The sequence below is a fragment of the Mchenga conophoros genome, linkage group LG8 (genome assembly GCF_057382185.1).
Source record: "Mchenga conophoros isolate Kocher_MC1m ecotype Shallow Benthic linkage group LG8, M_conophoros_male_GT1.1, whole genome shotgun sequence".
Lineage (NCBI taxonomy): Eukaryota > Metazoa > Chordata > Actinopteri > Cichliformes > Cichlidae > Mchenga > Mchenga conophoros.
Window position 1 is genome coordinate 15,163,784 of NC_140533.1, and position 24,010 is coordinate 15,187,793.

The following is a 24,010-nucleotide window of genomic DNA, read 5'->3' on the forward strand; positions in this document are numbered from 1 at the left end:
GTCTAAAAATGACTCAAACTGTCTTGTGAAAATGTATTTATTTCTGAGAAATAATTGAAACAATAAATTAGGTATTTTAGAAAACTTTTCCTCGAGTTCCAGTGCTGCTCCAGTTACCCGTCAAGTTACCTGCAGAGGAATTCTAATCCTGTTAGTGACATGACTGTGAGCAGCATTAAACTCCATGTGACCTTCTCTGTGCTGCTGCTGTTCATAATAATGTGGCCGTCCAGCTCAGCGGAGCCTCTCGTGAAGAAGCCAAAAGGAAACTTCCAGAAAGGCTGAGGCAAACCCCTGGGGGGTTCTGGGTAGACTGTGCTGTCAGCGAACGTAACTCTAGTGGTCAGAGCGAGAGAGGATGACAGAGGACACTGAGGAGGAAAAAGAAAACAAAAAATAAAGACAGGAGGAGAGGAATGTTAAAGGTCAATTTGTCAGAAAAAACAGAGAAAAAAGTGAGATGTAGAGAGCACACCTTGAAATTTTGACACTGGAAAAGGTATCTGGCCCCTAGGATGTAGTTTTGGGGAATGTCGAGGGGACCCAGGCGAGCCCACAGTACTTCGATGGAGAGAGAGTGAGGGAGGACACAGCCTGATTCACACGTTTCCTGAGAAGGAACAACATAAATGTCTCTGTGAAACGTGTCTGTGTACAGATACTCAGGTCAGTTTTATTTATATAGCACCAAATCACAACAACAGCTGCCCCAGGGCACTTTATATTGTAAGGTAAAGACCGTACAATAATACAGAGAAACCCCCAACAATCAGATGATCTTGTATGAGCTAGCACTTTGGCGACAGTGGGAAGGAAAAACTCCCTTTTAACAGGAAGCACTTGCTCATAGGGGGTTTGATTGTTGGGTTACAGTATAAAGCGCCCTGAGGCAGCTGTTGTTGTGATTTGGTGCTATATAAATAAAACTGAATTGAATTGCTGCGACTGGCTGAAGGGAGATACAAAGCACCGACACTAGGTGCTGCTGCAGACACCAGAACAGCTGTAACGGTGTATGGGGGTCAGATTTCGGTTATACCTGCAGGCTGAAGGGACACTCCTGTGTGAGGACTCTCGCCCAGTCTGGCTGGGAGCCCGAGCTCATGGCGATCTCATCAGGAGTAGCAAGTCCCTGCAAAATCCCATAAATCTGCGAGCGCAGCTCTGAGCAGTCGTTGGCTGGAGAGCTTGTAGCACGGAAATAAAATTTTTTTAAAAAGCAGAGGATATTGCTCATTATTTTAGCGACATCTCCACTTGTCCTAATGTAAGCTAACTAGAACCACAGACAACAGAGGCAAAAAGAAATAATGCAGACTCACCTGAATGTGCAGCCAGTGATGATGTTGTGCGTGAAGAGGATGGGCGTTCGCGTGGTTGTATCAGGGGAACAGGTCCCACTTTGTGACACCCCCAGTGAGGTCAGCTGGCTCACTGTTAAGGAGCCAAACTTCCCCGAAGCTTGGCAGATAAATTAAAAGATACAATCTTAAAATTGTAGTTAGGATACAGGCATCGCTTCCTTTAAAAAGCGACCGATGAGAGGAGATCCAACTTTAAGTCCGACTGCAGGGTTCAGTATTGCGGGAGTGGGAATCGGTTTGGTCAGCTAAAAGAGAAAAACGACATTACTTGGCACATTAAACTGTTTAAAATTAGTTTTTTTAATTCTTTTGGCTCTACCTGGAACTCTACGGAGTGCATCTGGAGCAACAGCTGACTCTGATTCACGTCGGCTAGGGTTACATCAACCGTTGCGTTTGCGAGTTCCCCTCTGCCGGTGTAAAATATGACAAACTTCACCTGCAGGAAAGGCAGAAACAGCAGAGTCAACGTCAATGTTTCGTCACACACTTGAGCACTCGTGGTTCACCACACAGTTGTGCACTTGTTCACCTTCTGCACTGCATTAATACAGGAGCTGTTCCGCAGCGTTGGTGAAGGCCAAACTGACAGGTTGGTCACTGGGATCTAAAACAGTCAGGAAAACATTAGCCTGTAAGAATAATCAATAACTGTGAAATATTAGCCCAGCAACAACTATTAAGTCCTATTTTTGCCTTTCCAGTGTAGTACATGTACTATAGACAAAGTATTTTAAGTGGAGTGTCAAAGCGCATTTACAACAGCAATGTACGACTTACCAGAAAATCTGACACTGGTGCCATCTCAGCTTTTGGGATCTGTCACAGAAAAACACGATATTAGTCCATCTGCGGTGAGAGTCTCACAGCTAATCATGCACTTAAAAGGATTTAGTGCAAATGGACTCGCTGACCTTGACGAGATGCAGGTCGGAGAAGTAGGAGTTGGCGCTGAGGCTTGGATCTGTGATGCATGACTGAGGAGTCACCATCCGTGCACAAGACAGAGACACAGACCTCAAGAACTCTACAAGAAGGGGAGGAATTAAGGTGGATAAAATGTGGCGTAGGAAACAGCGTGTTGTTGTAATAATTCTGCATGTGTGTACCAACTTTTGATAAGTAAGACATTGTTTACAGTACAATATGAGCAGAATGTGGTTGTGTGCAAGTCTTTTCCTGACAAAGTCATCACCTGGATGGCAGCACACATCACTCTAACACCTATTTAGTAGTGATGGAGCCTTAAAACATGTGCAAGATTTCCTCTGAGCACCCCCATATGCACACAAATTGGTGTGGTGTCTCTGTACGGACTGTTGTCGTGACAAGAGAGCTGAGTGTGAAATCAGTCTACATTCCTACCGTCACCTATGGCAACAAGCAGAAAGAATGATATTGCGGCGTTTCCTCTGAACAGTGTTTGGGCTCAGCCTGGGACACAATGTGGAGATTGGTCCTTGATCAGGAGGGGCTAAGAGATGAGTCAGTTATAGGATACTTGCTGGCCTCTCCAGTATAAAAGGCTATCATGTATACTGCCACAAACCCACACGTCTGAGTTGGGCTGCTGTGTCTAAGACATCTGTAGAAAATATCCTAAACTAATTCTCCCAAAACTGTCCAAAGTAAATATGAAGAAGCAACTCTAGGTGGCAGGGCTGCACTTAAAATGGTGTAACAGCACTTTGCCACTCAACAGTTCAACATTTAACTTTTTATGTGATCTTACTTGCAGGGTTGCGGTCGATGCAAAAAGCTGACGCTGCCGGTCCTGGAGATGGCTGACGGAGGAGACCCCGCACGGAGGAGTTGGGGAAATATGTCTGGATGACATCATCAACCTACAGAAAAAAAGTTGTGATGATTTCAAATATCTTACTTTTTTTTGTTTTAATTATTTAAGTCTGTGAGCACTTACCATGTAAAAACCTCTGCTGGGGCCTACAGTTGGACTCTTCTGTAGAGAGAAGTGGTACGAGTCCCCTAAAACTGGATGCTGAGGTTGGGCTGGGAAAGACTGGGACGTGTTATCTGTTTGGAGGTTGGAAAACGATAATGATATACGTTGACCTTACCTGTAATTTTTAAAAAAAAAGTTATGCCATTTACCTGAAGGCTGCACACAAAACAGAGAGTCGGTCACTGTGATAAGAGACGAATCCACATTGGCTCTGAACATCAGCCATTTCTCAATGCAAACACCTGATCTGTAAAGTTAAAAATGGTATTTTAAATGCTGAAGCTGTGTACTACACGTGTTATAGAGCTAACGACCAACACTCACATGGCTCTCTGCGGACATCCAGTGAAGACAGCGCTCAAGCTAGGGACCCCACAGTCAGCTGTGTCACAGCAGCAGCCGATGTCACAGAAACCAGGGGTTAAATCACAGAGACACGCTGGAAAACATCAGGAAAAGGGTTGGACATGCTTGGGAGTACTTATGCTAGGTGTGGTATCACCGTCAGATCCACAAAGTCTAGCTTGAGTAATTAGCGGGAAGCCTGATCGAAGCAACAAAAAGACTTAACCGCCCCAACAAACGATGTAGGTCAGGGGTGTCAAACTCAAATTCACAGTGGGCCAAAATTCAAAACTGGAACAAGGTCGCGGGCTAACATTAATATTTATTGGAAAAAAATCTTCCTCCAGATTTAAGAATGAATCTTTTCTTATGGAGTCAAACAAGTTTTGCTGAAAAACTGAATATGGAACAAGCAAAGCTTAATACTAAACAATATATATATTAGCTGTATAATACCAGTAGGCCAGCTCTAATAATAATTTGGTATGGCTTCGCGGGCCAAATGTAATTAGGCTGCGGGCCATATTTGGCCCGCGGGCCAGAGTTTGACACAGGTCTATGATGTAGGTGGAGGTGTAATTTACCCTGTGGAGACACCGCACGCTGGACGGTGGTTGCAGTTGGACTCTCGGCGGCCGCAGTGGGCGCTTCGGTCGCGGACAGCGTCGTGTTCATCGTGGAGTTCACGGTGGCAAGCGTAGGGACCTCCGTGGTGTTGACACCAGTGGAGTTCACGGCCTCCGTACCGCTCGGTTCAGGGGTGGCAGAGCTGATCGGTTCCCCATTAGCGGGGGTGGCACTGATGGAGGAACTCCCCACTGGGTCTGTAGCTCCGTGTGCCAGACGTCCACATATGACCGTCAATATAAGGGGTAAAAAACACCACTGGATGGAAGTCATTTCCTCTAAAGAGCCATGAAAAACGAGCGGGAATATGGACACTTTACCCGAAGAGTTTCTCCGCTGTCTCGCGTCACAGTAAAATTAAATTAAAGGTCAAATAAATTTTGTCTTTATGACTTAAACACGTTGGAAAACGTAGCAAGAAGGCTACAAGCTAAAAAATCAACACACAATCGGAGTGCGAGCGTCTTGTAACTAAGGAAGTTCTCATTGAGACTTCCGTTTCTAAGAGAAAATTACCGTAAAGCACGTAAAAGAGAAGACGCAGTCATTTCAGGTTAATGAATTCACCACAATCAGTAAACGAGCAAGGTTAACATAGTTAACTAAAATCAAACTAAAAACTATAACTAAATCTGAAAAAAGAATCATTTTTGATTGAGATATTATTTAAAACTAGACTTAGAATATTTGTTAATAACTGTTTTTAATAATGTAACCAACACAGAATACATGCATAATAGTCTAATGACTGACACATGTAGCATGAAGAGACATTGGGGTGTATGTTTATCTGAGCAAAGTTTTTATATTATAATAGCTGGTTTGGAGTTCTTCAATCTCACCTCTTTCTCAAATACCTCCCATTAAAGAAACTAAAACTAACCCTGGATCTATATCGGACAACCATCCATCTAAAAGTAGCGAAGTAAGGTCCGAAAATCTTTTGAAAAGTAAAAGGCCACAGGGAAAGCTAAAGGCTAGGCCTGAAACTCTGATTGTGGGTGACTCTGCCGTAAAAGATGTACAAAGGATGTGCGGTAAGAACACTAAAGTCCTCTGCTTTCCTAACGATATGGTCAACAACCTGAAGGAGAGAATTCTTCAAATTGCAGATGAATATCCAACTGTGACAAACATTGTTCTGCATACAGGGTCAAACGATGTGTCCAAACAACAGTCGGAGGTTCTGAAACTGGACTTTACTGGATTATTAAATACTGTAAACTCTCTGAATGCAGCTGTATTCATCAGTGGACCTGTACCGCCTGTCAGAGGAGGAGACGAGAGATTCAGCAGGTTGTTTACACTGAATAAATGGCTCATATCAGCATGTACTGACCACTCAGTGCATTTTATCAACAACTTTAATATTTTTTGGGAACGCAGGCATCTGTTTAAAGCAAATTGATTTAATTTTAACAAGTCAGGGGTGAAACTGTTCACCTTCAACTTGTTTTATTCCACACGTCATCCATCTGTGCTTGGTGCCAAGGCTGAGATAAATGAGGAGTTATCTCATAAAGAGGAACAAACAGTACTCCAAGAACAGACAAAGCCCAGCAGAAACCTTGAGGAGGAGCTCCATTTGCCCCCACCTGGGAAGAGCCTCAGAAAGGAGAGACATCTGAGGCAAGAAGAGGGGTCCCTATTTGCCTCCAACTCTCTCAACAACACCAACAACCAGGACCAGGGACCCAAGGTCCCCCAAACCCCTGACAGGCCATCACCCCCATCACCTTCCTCCCCCTCCCTTTCTCCCTCCTCCCCATACCTGAAATTCACTGAGGAGATGATGGAGCGGGTCAATGCTGGGCTCAGATCTACCCCCCGGCCCAATCCCTTTTTGTCCCCCATAAACCCCCCACCAGAGCAGCCAAAGGTTCGCCATCGAGCCCCACCCTCAACAGAGCAATCGAAGTCACATTGCCCAGCCTCGCCCCCCTTAGTTCCTCCTTACCACCTTCATGCTCTGTCTCCGCAGTCTGATGTGTGATGTGTGGAGGGTCCGGGCTGCGAGGATTATGGCAGTGGTGACTTTTCCCAGGAGAAGCTGGGACCCTGTTTACTAGAAGGTTTTAAAATTTCTGTACTTTTAGGTGACAGGAGACATGTGGCCTGGTCAAAACACAGAGAGCTGCACTCTAAAAGATCTTTAAATATAGTAAACATACCTTGTGTGCCACAGACTGCTCCCAAACACGAGGGGACAAGTAATGCCTCTAAAACACTTAAGTTGGCTTTATTAAATGTTAGATCCTTAGCTGGGAAAACATTTTTAATTAATGATTTAATCACTGAGCACAGCCTTGATTTTATGTTTTTAACTGAAACTTGGTTGGACCAAAGTAACAGTGGAGCTGTTCTCATCGAGACGACCCCTCCTAACTACAGTTTATCAGTGAGGCCAGGGTGAGCATGAGAGGAGGAGGGGTTGCTGTCTTATTTAATTAATCATTTCAATGTAAGCAGCTATCTCCTGGAAGTTTTCAGTCTTTTTGAATATGTGGCTTTACAGCTGAAGGCCCCATCCAAAGTTGTGTTTCTTAATGTTTACAGGCCTCCCAAATACTGCACAGACTTTTTTAATGACCTCAGTGAACTGCTGTCTGTGATCTGTGTTGATTTCGACTGTGTAATTATTGTTGGGGATTTTAACATCCATGTGGACAACCCTCAGGACAAAGGGACTAAAGACCTGAGTAACACTCTGGGCAACTTTGGGCTGACTCAGCATGTAACAGAGGCCACACATAATAGAGGACACACTCTTGACCTACTGCTCTCCAAGAGCCTGAGCATTTCAAACATTACTGTGTCTGATGTGGGCCTGTCTGATCATTACTGTGTTTTCTTTGAAAGTAAAATCTCAGCCCACACAAATATATCAACAGCAGTGATCACAAAACGGTGTATAACTGAAGACAGTAGTGAGATCTTTAACCAGGTCTTCCCATTAACACCTGAGCTGTCCAGAGGGTCAGTCAATGAGCTCGTCAATAGCTTCAATGCAAAAATGTTAAATGTAATGGACACTATTGCTCCCATTAAGGTGAAGGTTATCTCTGGAAGGAAAAAGTCTCCATGGAGAAACTCCACACTAGTGAAAAATGAAAAAAGAGAGTGTAGGAAAGCTGAGCGCAGATGGAGAAAAACAAACCTCCAGGTTCATTATGACATCTATAAAGAGAAACTTCACAATTATAATTTACAACTGAGGAGTGCAAGGAGGTCCTACTTCTCTGACATCATCACTAAAAACAGCCATACTGCTCGGGTCTTATTTTCTACAGTTGACAGGCTAACAAACCCTCCTGTGTCAGTGGCAGCTGAACTTCATTCAACCATTGGCCTGCAATGACTTTGCCAAATTCTTCACAGACAAAATCCAAAAGATTAGACAAGCAATTGGTACATCAACAGCAGATCCAGGATATGTACTGTGTCCACCGAAAAACTGTTTAAACACCATCAAACAGTTTCACCCTATTAACAGCAAAGACCTGGAGGACATCTTAGGTCAACTGAACACCTCCTCCTGCTGTTTAGATGTCCTGCCAACAAGTTTTTTCAAAAAGGTCTCAAAGACTTTAGAGTCAGACCTGTTACAGATCGTCAACTTTTCTTTAATGTCAGGTGTGTTTCCGGAACCACTAAAAACTGCTGTAATTAAACCTATACTGAAAAAGGACAATCTTGACAGGACACAAATGAACAACTACAGGCCGATCTCAAATCTCCCATTTTTAAGTAAGATCATTGAAAAACCAGTTTCTCAACAGCTCAATTACTTATTAAAACAGAATAACTTCTATGATGCCTTCCAGTCAGGTTTTAGACAGAACCACAGCACTGAAACTGCTCTGACCAAAGTGTTTAATGACATATGTCTGAATACAGACAGTGGAAAAATGTCAGTCTTAGTTTTACTGGATCTCAGTGCAGCATTTGACACAGTTGACCACAACATATTACTCAAACGACTGGAGAACTGGGCAGGTCTTTCAGGAACTGTACTAAACTGGTTCAAAACATACTTAGAAAACAGGAAATACTTTGTATCAATAGGTAACTTCACATCTGAGCAGACAAGTATCACATGTGGAGTTCCCCAAGGTTCCATCTTGGGACCCCTTCTGTTTAACATTTACATGCTCCCATTGGCACAGATTATAAAGAACAACAAAATAAACTACCACAGCTATGCAGATGACACACAAATATATATCACAATGTCACCAGGAGACCAAGGCCCTGTACAGGCTCTTGGTAAATGCATTGAGGAAATTAATGACTGGCTGTGCCACAATTTTCTCCAGCTAAACAAAAACAAAACTGAGGTAATAGTCTTTGGCGCCAAAAAAAACGATTACAGGTCACCAGAGAACTTCAATCTATACATCTAAAAACCACAAACCAGGCGAGAAATTTGGGTGTAGTGATGGATGCAGACCTAAACTTAGAAAAACACATTAAGACAATAACAAAATCAGCTTACTATCACCTCAAGAATATATCAAGGATAAAAGATCTGATGTCTCAACAGGACCTGGAAAAACTAGTCCATGCATTCATTTTTAGTAGGCTTGATTACTGTAACAGCATCTTTACAGGTCTACCTAAAAAATCAGTCAGACAGCTCATTCAGAACTCTGCTGCTCGAGTCCTCACTAAGACCAAAAAAGTGGACCACATCAGTCCAGCTCTGAGGTCTTTACACTGGCTGCCTGTCCGTCAGAGGATAGACTTTAAAGTTCTGATGCTGGTCTATAAAGCTCTGAATGGTTTAGGACCAAAATACATCAATGACCTCCTGACCCAGTATGAACCTTCCAGATCCCTCAGGTCATCTGGATCTGGTCTTTTATCAGTTCCCAGAGTCAGAACCAGACACGGAGAAGCTGCATTCAACTTTTATGCTCCTTATATCTGGAACAAACTCCCAGAAAGCCTCAGATCAGCTGAAACACTCAGTTTATTTAAATCCAGGTTGAAGACTCACCTGTTCTCAGCTGCATTTGAATAAAGCACCAAATCCACACTTTTAAGCTTAAATTTCAAAACTAACATTTTAACTACTGATTTTATCTATTTCTGATTTTATCTGTTTTGATTTTATATACTGTTTTGTTTGTTTGTTTGTTAATTAGTTAGTTTGTTTGTTTGTTTGCTTGTTTTAATCAATTTTAAATCATGCTTTTTATTTGTTTTTGTTTCTAATGTCTCTGTAAAGCACTTTGAATCACCTTGTTGTTGAATTGTGCTATACAAATAAACTTGCCTTGCCTTGCCTTACTGAAACTAAGATAACCACATGGGATAACCACATCTACTCAGGGCCTTCTTGATGTGATGGTCTTCTGCTTCCCTGGCCGCTGTGGCCTTTTCAAAACTGATCCGTATGCGTAGGTTTACGGTACATATTAACTTTTAAATGTCCCCCATTACTGATGGAAATCTCTGTCTAAGAATGCTAGCCTTCTTGAGTGACTAAATGTTTCTCCTGCTGAAAACGCTATATCCAGATGAACAGAATAAATTTTTGGGGATTAATTTTGATACCACTTTATTATTGCAGCTGGAGATGATTTTAGTTTTAAACCTGCAAAAAATATGAGGTGAGACCACACATAGTCTTCAGATTGTATTTCAGCTAAATAAAGAAACAAAACTATGTGACTGTCAGTATGTCAGAATGGATGGTAAATGTATGAGTGTGTGCATATGAAACGAAAGCTCTGTCAGCCACTGGAAAAGACGGTGTTGGAGGATTTGATATACTGCTCTTGTCCCTCCAAGCCAAGCCGAGCCTGCACAGGTGTAGTGAAATGTGAGCCAGGTCAGCTCCACCCACCAGTTTCACTTAAAGAAATAAAATGGCAAAAGCTAATTACACAAACAGAAGAGAACCAACAGGACAACCTCATGGGTCACACATAAGTTGTTGTTTTCCCCTCTCAATGTTAATTCAATCTTTTGCAGTGTAAACTCTGCATTGGATCACTAAAAGCAAGAACTGCTTCAGAATTCACATCTTCCTGTGTTTCATATGAGAAAAACTCAGTGTTCCTTCATCATCAACTTAAGACATCTGTGTGGTTATGCACTTTTTCCACTGCATGACCACACAAAGATAGCTGTTTTGTCAGCTTGGTGCATGCCACATCTTCTTGTATAAAACCCATAAACACCAAGCTTCCAATAAACTATCCCTTAATGGATTAGTCTACAACAGAGACCATTCTTGTATTTATGTGCTAGTAGATTCATGCTCTTGAGATGTTTTGCTGCCAGTGATACTGGTGCATTGCACAAACCGGATGGAATAATGACGGAGGATGATCGTCAAACTCTTCAACTTCACCTCAAATCAACAGCCATAAAGGTAAATCTTGGATATAGTTGGTTGTTCCAACAGGTCAATGATGCCAAACAAGTCAAAAGTGGTTTTAGCAATGGATTAAGCTTCTGGAATGGCCGGCCCAAAGCCCCAACTTCAACCCTGTTTAAAATTTGTGGACTGCACTTAGAAAACTTAGAAGTCCGTGCCAGGAGGGCCACAGATCTAAATAAACTATTGATTCTGCCAAGAAAAGCGGTCAAATATTCAGCCTGATTTATACCAGATGCCAGCTGTTAGCTACAAACAGTGTCTGGTCAAGGTGTAACTTGATAAAGGACATTAACCAAATATATACTGTGTAAGTATATATTTGAGCCTGTATGTACAATTCTGACCGTTGTATTAAAGAAAATCCAAAATAAATTCAAACATGTGCCATCAATTCTACTTTTTTAAAGTCATTGATGCATGCTGTGCAATCAGTTCAAGGAAATCATTAAAAGCCCACAATTACCATGAAAACAACCCTGGCGATGTCATGTGTAATAAATTATTGTTTGTGCACATGATAAATAATTACCACATACAAGATAATAAGTTGTTCAAGGACACATTTGTGTGTACAAGATAAAAAATAATCAGCTTATGGTACATTAGCCTCGCTCAGATAAGGCAAGGCAAGGCAAGGCAAGTTTATTTGTATAGCACAATTCAACAACAAGGTGATTCAAAGTGCTTTACAGAGACATTAGAAACAAGAACAAATAAAAAGCATGATTTAAAATTGATTAAAACAAGCAAATAAACTAACTAACTAATTAACAAACAAACAAACAAACAAACAAACAAAACAGTATATAAGCTCAGATAATTAAAACTATGCAATAAAATGTAAACGTTTAACTCCATGTTGGACTTTGCTCACTGCAAAATAGAGTAGAACAAAATGACACATCTGCACTGCTGTCTTCTACTACTTTAGGTATTGAATAGTAATATTTTGAAAACTCGACTATGCTCTGAACTCCTTCTTTACTCAGTCGTCTCTTGCTGTGCTGTCATTTTTCTCTGAGACATCAAGAACACAAAGAACTTTTTGTTAATAATGCATCTCCTTGTGAATCACCATGTGTTTTGCTACTATTCATTTATGCAGGGAGTCCTTTTTCAGTCAAAATGCCCCCCATCTGCCAGCAAGTGGACTGAATGAAGTGGATTACAGTGGAATGAAGCTTTTATGGAAAGATACAAAATTAAAATCACTTCTTTTAGTAATTAGTTTGATTTTAGGCAGGTCAACTGAAAACTACCATGAAAATCTCAGCAGAAAATGAGCAATCACTTAGCCTTGACTTATTATTGCCTGTCAGTGAGGTGTACCGTACGCAGTGAGGTGTACCCTGTTTTAATCTTTAATGGTTTCAGGCTGTTGATTTATTAATGAAATCTCATTTGACTGCTGTTTCATTTCCAGAAATACATACCTGCCCTGATGGAGCTGCACAGCAGACAGCCAAGAGAAGCAAACACGAGCGATTCCCCAGATGTGAATGTGGGGAGTTGCACAGATTTAACACAGCTGTTGTTCTACTTACTCAGCCTACATCTGGACCTAACACGGTGAGGGACGAGAAAAACATTTTGACCTTTATCTGCAGAACTGCATGTTGGAATGCTTAAAGCATGTATGTTACAGGCTGTATGTGGGATATTTTTATGAAATAATTTCCTAAAGCTGAAAATCACAAAAGGATATCCCTTAGAAATGGAATAGAAATATCAGTAAACACATCCCAACATGTTTTCCAGGCAGAACAGGAATAAATGCTTCAGATAAGGTGCTAAAAGCATGCTCCATGGTCACAGCACTGAGTTCATCCCAGCTGTAAAGTCTTTGTATAAAACCTGTTTGTGCTTGGCTCTATTTTTCATGTTAAGTCAAAATATTTAGTACGATTGACAGAAGAAATTCTTAAAACTAGAAACAAGTTCTCTTTATTTTTCTTGACTAGAGCATCCACTGTCTCCAGAAGCCAGAAACACAACCAAATTTAGTGTGCTGTATCTGTCAGATCTAAGTCAGCTTATTAAGACTTGCTGCTGTTAATAATTTAGGCAGAATCTGGGCTACTGAGCAGTCAAAGGACAAAACCTGCTCACCTTACCTGGTAAAAGAATTTAACTGACCAGACAGTTATCAAGGCAAGGGGACATTCAGCCTCCCAACTAAAAAAGAAAGAGCAATAACAACAACATTGTCAGGGGGCCGGGGCTGTGACCCAGCATTTTGAGTTATTTTGCATTTTTTGATTACTTATGAGATAATGTTAAGTTCTAGGGTTATTATTAGCTTGTCTTAGTTTAGGTTTAGTCTAGTTCATGTTATCATCCACTTCTCCTTGTATATGTGTCTTTTTCTGTTTGTCATGTGTTATAACTTGCACATTACCTTTCTCAGTTTATATATACACTAACTTATTGGAAGTTACATGTCAATTTTTTAATGCGCAGGTACAATACACAATCTGCACTTTTCTAATTATTCTAAATATTCTTAACTATTTAAACATCTTTCAGTATCCTGCTCTGTTTGCACACTACAACCTGGGTTTGCCTCTTATATGCACTCTATTTTTAATAACTGTACAGTACTCTGCTTTGGTAACTATTGTCCATGATATAAATATGTAAAAATTGTGTTTCTGTTCTGTGTCCTGTTCTGTTTGTATATGTGTGTTTTTGCTGCTGATACAACCAAATTTCCCCTTGTGGGACAATGAAAGGATTATTCTATTCTACCTATTCTATTCTTCTATCTCCTTGTCTGTGTACTTTCCCCACGTCTTTCTCCTCGGTGTTGCTCTATCACTCTCGCTCGTTCTCTCTGTCTCTTGTTTCAAGCTTGCGTGTCCCAGTTCATGTCTGTACATGTTTCCTGTTTTATTTTGAAAGTCTTGTTTCCTTGTTATGTCATCTCTGTTTCCCAGGTGTTTCCACTTTCCTCATTATCCTTCAGTGTATTTACGTTCTGTTTCCCTCTGTTTAGTGTTGGGTTGTCTGCTTATCTCGTATCATGTCACTGCAAGTCTCCATGTCACAGTTTTCATGTTTAGTTTTAGTTTAGCCCAGTTTAAGTTTTTAGTTTCCTTTTTTCCGCAACTCGCCTTGTCTTGTTTTTGCTTCGGATGCCAGCCTCAATAAATGGCTCGCTTTCTGTTAAGATTGAGTTTTGTTCTCCCGTGTCTGCTTTTGGGTCCACAGCTCAAACACTCCGGCTGCTCCGCCACAACAAACATGCATGCAGCTTAATCTAGACTAGGGATGTTAAGACCAGTGAAGCTACATGGTTACAAAGTTCACTGCACTGACTCTCCTCTGATTACAACAAATAAAGTGTTTGTTAATTTATTGTGAACTCAATAATAGCACATAAACAGGAACTTTCCTGTGACTTAATTTGTTATCTATTATTTAATTACTTTGGCGTAGTATGAATGGCACTGAGGGTTAAACGTTTTTAGCATCAGGAAAAGGTGTAAAACTTATGAAAAGTTAGTTAAAAGTTCCAAAATCTCTTAACTCCTTCACATTTTCTAAAGCTGCCCAGTGGGGCTGAATTAGAGTCTTGGTTGGACCGATTCTGGCCGCCGGGCCTTATGTTTGACACCTCTGTTAGAACCAGAGCAGACACTTCTGGTTATTACACAGAATCCAGGGTTAATGCACTTCAGCATTGGCTTCTTTTTTAAGACATGGAAACGATATCCTTCTTTTGTGGTGGGTACTACTGATTATAATTAATGGCCACCACTTATAGCAGTTTGTTAAATAATATAATTTTGTTATATTGTGCAGATTGAAAGATCAGGAAACTGAAAATCTTATTTGAAAATGGACATTTTGATATAGAAATTGCACACTGTGAGAACAAGAATGAGCACATAACATTTCTTAATCATAAACATGGTTATTTCCTGTTTTGTTTTTTTTATCCTTGCATCAAAACTTCAAACAATGAATAATAATAATAAAATTATTTTATACTACTACCACTACACTGCTAATGAGCATTTCTGCTCTTATCAGTATGTTTCTGCCTAAAGACAAATTTATGTGCACACTAGAGGCGGGCAAAGATCGTTGTACTGTGTCCAACGGAGGATTCAGATCCACCTCAGACATAACTGGTTGTGGTAAAGCAGAAAAGCTGTATTCAAGTCAGGAACGGTACTATTAATGAAGATATGACAGTGTTCCATCAATTTACGGTTTGTGGGATTATAATATTATTTTATGCCATGTTATACCCCTAATTAAAGATTGTGAATTATTATGTAGTTTTAGTTTGCATTATTCTCCTGAATTAGAAGAAGGTGATAACTATTGCATTTGTTAAACTGATTTGCATTACATTAGACTGCTGATTTATTGTGAATGAATGATATTGTTTTATGATGCATTATACTGCTGAGTTATAAGAAATACTCTTCACAGAAAGTCATCGCCTTATTTGTCTGATTAGAAGGGAACAGAATATACTGGAGAGGTTTTCTGCTCCATCTCAGCAGGAGCAGATAAACAGGGAGCCAAGGTCGTAGCTTAGGCGCCGTGTGAGAGAAAGCATGTGAATGTTTAGGCTTTTATGATTAGGTGGGGGCCACTAGAGGCTATAAGAGTTTGATCAATGCTCCACCATTTTGAGATCTGATGCTGTCTGCGTACGGTGTCCATCTCCCACGCGTGTGATCATTAAAATCATCGTTTGACTCAACCCAGTGTTGGGGCTCGGCCAGGAGCTGACCTCTGAGAAGAGCCGAACAGCAGAGCCGCAGAAGGCCGTGGAGCAAAGCAAGGAAACACATGATTTTTGTGAAAAGGGGGGTGTGCTGCCACTGCTGGGTGCAGTAGCTCCACCACCCCACTAGGGGGAGGAAGCGGGTTTGTGTACTCAAGTTTCTCTAGTAAATATAGGAAAAGTTCATGGAGTCTGGCCAAGTTGATACCAGCACACAAAATATTAGCTCTGAAGTTGGCTGTACTGGAGCATGAGAAATATATGCTTGTAAGTACGATTATATTCTGTGTTCATGTTAAGCATGTGATGTAAAATGGGTTGTTGACTCTCATATTTGAAGCCGGCATGTTAGCTGCATTGCCGATGCTAATTGTGTTAGCATGTCAATAGGAAATTCCATTGTGTGTTAGCATCAAGCTAGCGGGATTTGGAGTTAACATGTTTTCATTTATTTTTCTTGGTTATACCAGCTATAGTTCAAGTTGCTAAGTCTTCAGTCTGTACTTTGTAATGTGAGAAATATATTATGTTCCAGATGTATGTTTTAATATGCTTTTCTTATGTTTGTAGTTTTACAGTGCCTTCATTAGGGAGACAAATAAACCCTGCAATGAGAACTGGAAGCCTTTGCCTCTCCTTTTGAAGAACTGTTTATCTATCTGCCAAACTGGGCATCAACGTACAGGGAGGGCAGAATAGTAAAAAAGCATCATTCTCATCAGCCAGATAGTTCTCTAAAAGAAAGGATGGATGAGACGCTGGAAACAAGGTCAAAAGTGTCCAGTTCTTTACGTTCCAGCCAGCTTACATCATCATCTACTGCTGCTGCCAGAGCACGAGCAAAAGCAGAAGCTGCCCGTGCTCAGCTCTCCTTTGCTAAGCAGGAAGCCAGCATCCTAAAACAACAGGCCGAGCAGCTTAAAAAGAAAGCAGATCTGGATGCAGAGCTACACGTACTCAAATCGCAGAAGGCAGCTGCAGCAGCCCTAGCTGAGGCTCAAGCTTGGGAAGCATCTGCGCAAGAGAGTGAGCACCCACAACAGCCCCAGCTGGACGGCATGCAGCAAATCAGCCCATTAGAACGAGTCCAAGAGTATGTGCAGCAACAGTCAGAACTCGGTGACGATCTGCAGACTCCACAAGTTAATCATCCAGAACTCCTATCTTCTCTGGTGCCACAGCCAGCCACGGCCATCGATGCAACACCAAAAGCTCACAAGGAACCAAGTATCCATCAGCCCAGTAGGAGCAACAACCAAGAATTCACACCTTTGCCAGTCTTCCGTGCTTTGAGCCCAAAGAGAGAATCTTGCAACTGGAGCTATGGAGGCGAGCCAGCAAACTATGATCGATATCACCATCCTCAGTCTAAGGTATGGACACCCACACCTGTAAGGAGTAGTCATGCTGACACGTCTGATCTAACGAGATACCTGATACGGAAAGAGATGATCAGCTCAGGCCTGCTGAGGTTTGATGATCGACCAGAAAATTACTGGGCTTGGAAGGCTTCCTTTCTAAGTTCAATTCAAGATCTGGGTGTAACACCTCAAGAAGAGCTAGACCTGCTATCCAAATGGCTCGGGCCACAATCAGCAGCACAAGCCAAGCGAGTCAGGGCTGCGTACATAAACAATCCCACTGCAGGTCTTCAGATGGTGTGGCAGAGACTCGAAGAGTGTTTTGGCGCACCAGAAGTCATTGAACATGCACTTTTAAAGAAAATCCAGGATTTACCGAAGCTGACGAACAGAGACAACCAGCGTTTGAGAGAGTTGGGGGATCTTCTGCTAGAACTTCATGCTGCAAAGACAAGCGGTCATCTCCCAGGCCTTTCACACCTCGATACAGCCCACGGGGTGAATCCGATTCTGGAAAAACTCCCATACAACCTTCAGGAGAAGTGGGTTGCAGCTGCCTCGAGGTTCAAGAGAGAGAATGCAGTGTCTTATCCTCCATTTTCCTTTTTTGTGAAACTTGTGAACGAAGAAGCTAAAATTCGTAATGACCCGAGTTTTTCGTGTGTAACCGGTGCCAACGCCAACAATCCTAGAATCGAGACAATGACACAACAGAAGTATCGTTCACATGTCTCTGCTAAGAGGACGGAGATAGCAAGTAATCTGGCAGCCAGCCCAAACGTTCCTACAGGCAAGAACAACTTGGACCCCGATAAACAGTGTCCATTACACTGCAAGCCTCACCCTCTCAGAAAATGCCGTCTTTTCAAAAGTAAGACCCTGGAAGAAAGAAAGGCATACTTAAAGGACAAGAACATTTGTTTCAAGTGTTGTTCTTCTGTGCAGCACATGGCCAAAGATTGTCCTAAATCAGTGCAGTGCACAGATTGTGGTAGTGAAAGACATATCACCGCACTACACCCCAATCCTCGTCCTCAAAATGCAGAGAGCCTGGTGGCTAGTGAAGGGTATGGCGGGGAAGAAAGAGAAGGAGAAGCAAGTGTGGCTGACGTGACATCAAAAAGCACAGAAGTATGCGGAGACTCAGTTGGTTCAAGGTCATGCTCTAAGATATGTTTGGTCAGAGTGTATCCTGCTGGACAACCAGAGAAAGCTGTCAAGATGTATGCTGTTCTAGACGAACAAAGCAATCGCTCCTTGGCTAAAACATACTTTTTTGACATCTTCAACATTGAAGGACAGCTTGAGCCGTATACACTGAAAACATGCTCAGGTGTTGTGGAGATAGCAGGGAGACGAGCCCGTGACTTCATTTTGGAGTCCCTTGATGGCACCACACAGCTTCCCCTGCCTACTCTTATTGAGTGTGATATGATACCTGATGATAGGACGGAAATCCCATCCCCAGAAGTCACTCATTTCTACCCACATCTGAAGGCAATCAAGGGAAAAATCCCAGAAATTGATCCAGAAGCTGACATCCTCCTTCTCCTTGGCAGAGACATTCTGCGTGTGCACAAAGTCAGAGAACAACATAATGGTCTCCATAATGAACCATATGCTCAACGACTCGACCTTGGTTGGGTGATCGTAGGGGAAGTGTGTCTGGGAGAAGTGCATAAGACATCCAACATCTGTGTATACAAGACCAACATTCTACCAAATGGACGAGCTTCACTCTTGAGTGCATGTCCAAACAATATGCTAGTCAAAGAAAAGCTTGGTTGTCACACCTCGAACCTAAGTCTTCAAAGCTCTGCACAACACTTGAAAAGTAAGGAAAGTGAGTTTGCCAGTCAGGTGTTTCAAAGGACACAACATGATGACGTCCCGGCAATGTCAATCGATGACGAGAGTTTCTTGAAGACATTAGATGAACAAGTCTATAAAGACAGTTACAATACTTGGGTTTCCCCATTACCCTTTCGGTCACCACGAAACCACCTTCCCAATAACAGACCTCAAGCTTTAAAGCGTCTTGCATCTCTTCGGAGAACTCTGGAGAAAAAACCACAAATGAGGAAACACTTCATCGATTTCATGCAAAGAATGTTTGTTGAAAAGCAAGCAGAGCCGGCCCCTCCATTAAAAGAAGGTGAGGAAAGGTGGTATCTACCAATATTTGGGGTTTACCACCCACAAAAACCTGACCAGATAAGGGTAGTGTTCGATTCAAGTGCCAAACATGAAGGGGTTTCCCTCAATGATGTGCTCCTGAGTGGACCCGACTTGAACAACACTCTCCTTGGGGTTCTGATCCGCTTCCGCAGAGAACCTATAGCAGTTACAGCGGATGTGCAGCAGATGTTCTACTGCTTCAAGGTGTGCAAGGAACATCGCAACTTTCTGAGGTTCTTATGGTATGAAAACAATGATCTCCAGAAAGCAGTGAAAGAGTTTCGAATGACAGTACATGTATTTGGCAACAGTCCATCACCAGCAGTTGCCATTTACTGCCTCAGACGAGCTGCTAAGCAAGCAGATGACTCCACTACCAGTGCAAGGGAGTTCATCACACGCAATTTTTATGTGGATGATGGACTTGCATCTTTTCCTAATGAAGCAGAAGCCACTGGTGTCCTGCGCACTGCCCAAGCGATGCTAGCTAAATCAAACATTAAGCTACACAAGATTGCATCGAACAGCAGCAGTGTTATGCAAGCATTCCCACCAGAAGACTTGGCCAAGGATTTGAAAGATCTAGACTTAGGAGTGGAGTCACTACCTCTTCAGAGGAGTCTAGGTCTAATTTGGAATCTGGAAACAGACAACTTCACCTTCTGTGTGTCGAAGGAGGAGAAACCCTTGACAAAAAGAGGGATTTTGTCTGCAGTGAACAGTTTATTTGACCCTTTGGGATTTGTAGTGCCAGTCACAGTGGGAGGAAGACATTTAGTGAGAAACCTCTCCATTGAACAGTATGACTGGGACACACCATTGCCAGCTTCAAAACAAGAACACTGGAAACTCTGGAAAGACTCTATGAAAGACTTAGATCAGCTCCAGATCCCAAGACTATATGTTCCAGTGTCTTTGTCTACACAGACTCAGCACAGAGAGTTGTGCGTGTTTTCAGATGCATCAGTCATGGCTATAGCTGCTGTGGCTTACTTGAAAACAATTTCTGCAACAGGAGATATCCACGTGGGATTTGTTATGGCAAAGGCAAAGCTGGCCCCACACCCAGCGCACACCGTGCCCCGTCTTGAGCTTTGTGCTGCGGTTTTGGCAACTGAAATGGCAGTCTTCATCCAAGATGAAATGGATATTGACATTCATTCTGTGAAGTACTATACTGACAGCAAGATAGTACTGGGCTACATATATAACACCTCACGCAGGTTTTATGTCTATGTGTCAAACAGGATAGCACAGATCAGAAAGTCGTCTCGTCCAGATCAGTGGCATTACATCACCACTGAAGAAAACCCAGCAGACCATGGAACTCGGCCAACAACTGCTGCAGCTCTCAAAGGCACCAATTGGTTCACTGGACCATCATTTCTATTGGGCCCTTCAAAACGACTCCTTCCCCAGAGTGATGACTTTGAGCTGATACATCCGGAGGTGGATCCAGAAGTTCGCTCTGAAGTAACGACCTTCAGCTCAATGGTTAAAGAAAGCTCGCTTGGAGCTCAAAGGTTTCTTACATTTTCCACTTGGAGAGCTTTGACTCGTGCAGTCTCCACACTAATCAAAAAGGCAAGGAGTGTTGCGGATACACATGGTGGCAACACTGGGGATGAAGAAGAACAAGCAGTAAAAGTGATCATTAAAACTGCACAACAAGATGCCTTTGCAAGGGTGTTGCAGTGTCTAGCCAAAGGGGACCGAATCCCAAAACAAAGTCCACTGCGAAAGCTGACACCATTTCTGGACAAAGATGGGCTATTAAGAGTTGGCGGCCGTATGTCCTCAGCCGTTATGTCTTTTGATGATAAACATCCTCTGGTCATTCCCAAGACGCACATTGCTACATTATTGGTCAGAAGATATCACGAACAGGCTGCGCACCAAGGACGCCATTTCACGGAGGGAGCTATTAGGTTGGCAGGACTTTGGCTGATTGGGGGGAAAAGGCTTGTATCTAGTGTGATACACAAATGTGTAACTTGCAAAAGGCTGAGAGGTAAAATGGAGGACCAGAAGATGTCAGACTTACCATCTGAAAGACTTTCACCAGATCCATCATTTACTCATGTAGGGTTGGATGTTTTTGGACCTTGGATGGTGACTGCCCGAAGAACAAGAGGAGGGCATGCGGAAAGTAAACGATGGGCAGTAATGTTCACTTGTTTGACTACCAGAGCTGTGCACATTGAGGTTATAGAGACTATGACCACTACAAGCTTCATCAATGGGCTCAGACGTTTCAGTGCCATAAGAGGGCCGATCAAAACAATCAGATCAGACCGGGGAACAAATTTCACTGGAGCCTGTAAAGAACTCAGACTTGACACATCAGATTCTGAGGTGAGGAATTACCTTAAAAGCAACAAGTGTACTTGGATATTCAATCCTCCCCACTCTTCCCACATGGGTGGGGTGTGGGAGAGGATGATTGGTATCGCTCGGCGAATCTTAGATGCTCTTCTTCTGAGGCTGAATCCATCGTACCTCACACATGAGACACTTGTCACCCTGATGGCAGAGGTTACCGCCATTATAAATTCAAGACCATTGGTCTCAGTGTCTTCTGACCCAGAAGCACCGGCAGTTCTCACCCCATCAATGTTGTTGACACAGAAACGAGATACGTTGACTGCTCCCTCTGGGGATTTTGATGTTAATGATCTGTCCAACAAACACTGGAAAAGGGTCCAAGCACTTGCTGATGCATTTTGGAAGAGGTGGAAAACGGAGTATCTGACCACGCTTCAAACACAGAGAAAGTGGACAACAGAGAAGCCAAACCTTCAAGTGGGAGATGTTGTACTGATGAAGGATTCGCAAGTAAAAAGGACTGAGTGGCCTGTTGGACTTGTGATTAAAGCCTTTCCTAGCCAAGATCATAGAGTACGTAAGGTGGAAGTGAAGGTAGTCAAGAGTGGCACTCCTAAAGTGTATTTGCGGCCAGTGTCGGAGGTTGTTTTACTACTACATCCAGGGAATGGGTAGTGGTATAATTCATTATACCAGGCGGGGAGTGTGCTGCCACTGCTGGGTGCAGTAGCTCCACCACCCCACTAGGGGGAGGAAGCGGGTTTGTGTACTCAAGTTTCTCTAGTAAATATAGGAAAAGTTCATGGAGTCTGGCCAAGTTGATACCAGCACACAAAATATTAGCTCTGAAGTTGGCTGTACTGGAGCATGAGAAATATATGCTTGTAAGTACGATTATATTCTGTGTTCATGTTAAGCATGTGATGTAAAATGGGTTGTTGACTCTCATATTTGAAGCCGGCATGTTAGCTGCATTGCCGATGCTAATTGTGTTAGCATGTCAATAGGAAATTCCATTGTGTGTTAGCATCAAGCTAGCGGGATTTGGAGTTAACATGTTTTCATTTATTTTTCTTGGTTATACCAGCTATAGTTCAAGTTGCTAAGTCTTCAGTCTGTACTTTGTAATGTGAGAAATATATTATGTTCCAGATGTATGTTTTAATATGCTTTTCTTATGTTTGTAGTTTTACAGTGCCTTCATTAGGGAGACAAATAAACCCTGCAATGAGAACTGGAAGCCTTTGCCTCTCCTTTTGAAGAACTGTTTATCTATCTGCCAAACTGGGCATCAACGTACAGGGAGGGCAGAATAGGGGGCAAAAGTTAGAATTAAAAATGCCTAATTTGTTTTTGATGTCTTTTGTTAAAATGAGTGGTTTTAATAATTTTCAGACACACCTTCCAAATGTTATTATAATGAGTTGGCACTTGGTCTTTTGAAGGTCATAAGCTTCCTTCGGCGTGATGATATATTGCAGGTATTGACTTTGAGTGCAGAGGGCTAAATGCAAACACGCTTACACACACATAGGATATGATTAGAATAAGTCCCTGGGACATTCTGAATATTCCAAACCAATTCTGAATCGCCAGAAGATCAGTAGATGACAACATTAGATTATTAGAGCTAGGAAGAGAGGTGTTTTGGTTTTCTGTCTCTTACAGAGAAAGGAACAGACACCAGACGAGGTCACAGATATACGGGGATCCTTCGCAGCAGAGACAGACACGGTGACTGCCGAGACACCAACTGGGTCCAAGTGTCATGGCGTTTGGGCTCCGATTAGTCACCTCAAAGGATGGATCCCATAAACACAGCAATAACCATGAAGGGGTTGGCGGAAATCCAGGAACACCAGACCAGCGAGGCTCTTGGTCAAAAGGGGGACGTGTTCCTGATCTTTTTCTGGAGGATACACAGGATACACAGGACCCGAGGATACACAGATCTTTGTTTGAAATCGGGGCAGAATAATCCCCTGATCTGTGCCACGACTGAAGGGTTGTCTAACCCCTGAGGTTGAAGAAAGAAGAGCAGAGGTTCACCCAACTGGAAGACACTGGTAGCTGCAGCAATAAAATAAAGGCTAAAAGCTCCTCGGACAGAGGTTCTAGTCTGAGTACGTCTGAAGGGTATAAGGTAGCACCAAAATGAAGCTGTGGGAGAACTGAGGAGTGTCATCTGTACCGGCTACTGTTGTAATAATAGTTTTTCTTGCATCTGAACTGCGCAAACACAGAGGTCATCTCACATATGGTTCACCCAACAGGGGGACAAAGGGCCTCAGGGGTAAGAAAAAATGAACCCGATAACACTGGATTACAGGGTGTAGGTGAGCTCTTTATTCTAAAGAGCTCAACAGGGGGAGTGTGGGATTATAATATTATTTTATGCCATGTTATGCCCCTAATTAAAGATTGTGAATTATTATGTAGTTTTAGTTTGCATTATTCTCCTGAATTAGAAGAAGGTGATAACTATTGCATTTGTTAAACTGATTTGCATTACATTAGACTGCTGATTTATTGTGAATGAATGATATTGTTTTATGATGCATTATACTGCTGAGTTATAAGAAATACTGTTCACAGAAAGTCATCGCCTTATTTGTCTGATTAGAAGGGAACAGAATATACTGGAGAGGTTTTCTGCCCCATCTCAGCAGGAGCAGATAAACAGGGAGCCAAGGTCGTAGCTTAGGCGCCGTG

General features: G+C 42.3%; 1 protein-coding gene and 2 long non-coding RNA genes across 3 annotated transcripts; 2 read left to right on the forward strand and 1 right to left on the reverse strand.

The window, feature by feature from the left end:
* Nucleotides 1–23: 23 nt before the first annotated feature.
* On the reverse strand, nt 24–4,981 carry LOC146568436 (tectonic-3-like). Its single transcript, XM_085284489.1, has 14 exons — nt 4,257–4,981; nt 3,652–3,766; nt 3,477–3,574; nt 3,286–3,398; nt 3,097–3,208; nt 2,279–2,391; nt 2,145–2,183; nt 1,897–1,971; nt 1,684–1,803; nt 1,511–1,609; nt 1,323–1,426; nt 1,040–1,187; nt 476–610; nt 24–371 (listed from the first exon to the last, which is right to left on the reverse strand). Exons 1-14 carry the CDS (start codon nt 4,570–4,572, stop codon nt 126–128), a joined length of 1,833 nt encoding a protein of 610 aa, XP_085140615.1. The 5' UTR covers nt 4,573–4,981; the 3' UTR covers nt 24–125.
* Nucleotides 4,982–15,554: 10,573 nt separating this feature from the next.
* On the forward strand, nt 15,555–16,055 carry LOC146568437 (uncharacterized). The gene is made up of 2 exons (XR_014893515.1): nt 15,555–15,701; nt 16,005–16,055. It is a non-coding gene; the product is annotated as an uncharacterized LOC146568437 (long non-coding RNA).
* Nucleotides 16,056–21,216: 5,161 nt separating this feature from the next.
* Nucleotides 21,217–22,536, forward strand: LOC146568438 (uncharacterized). Its single transcript, XR_014893516.1, has 2 exons — nt 21,217–22,182; nt 22,486–22,536. It is a non-coding gene; the product is annotated as an uncharacterized LOC146568438 (long non-coding RNA).
* The last annotated feature ends 1,474 nt before the right edge of the window (nt 22,537–24,010 follow it).

What these genes read in the sequence shown, in the direction of transcription:
- LOC146568436 (XM_085284489.1), bottom strand. Translation starts at nt 4,572, where the DNA reads ATGACTTCCATCCAGTGGTGTTTTTTACCCCTTATATTGACGGTCATA. An exon ending in CCAGCAGAGGTTTTTACATG is followed by an intron (nt 3,209 to 3,285) that starts GTAAGTGCTCAC and finishes TTTTTTCTGTAG; the next exon opens with GTTGATGATGTCATCCAGAC. An exon ending in CACCAGTGTCAGATTTTCTG is followed by an intron (nt 1,972 to 2,144) that starts GTAAGTCGTACA and finishes TGACTGTTTTAG; the next exon opens with ATCCCAGTGACCAACCTGTC.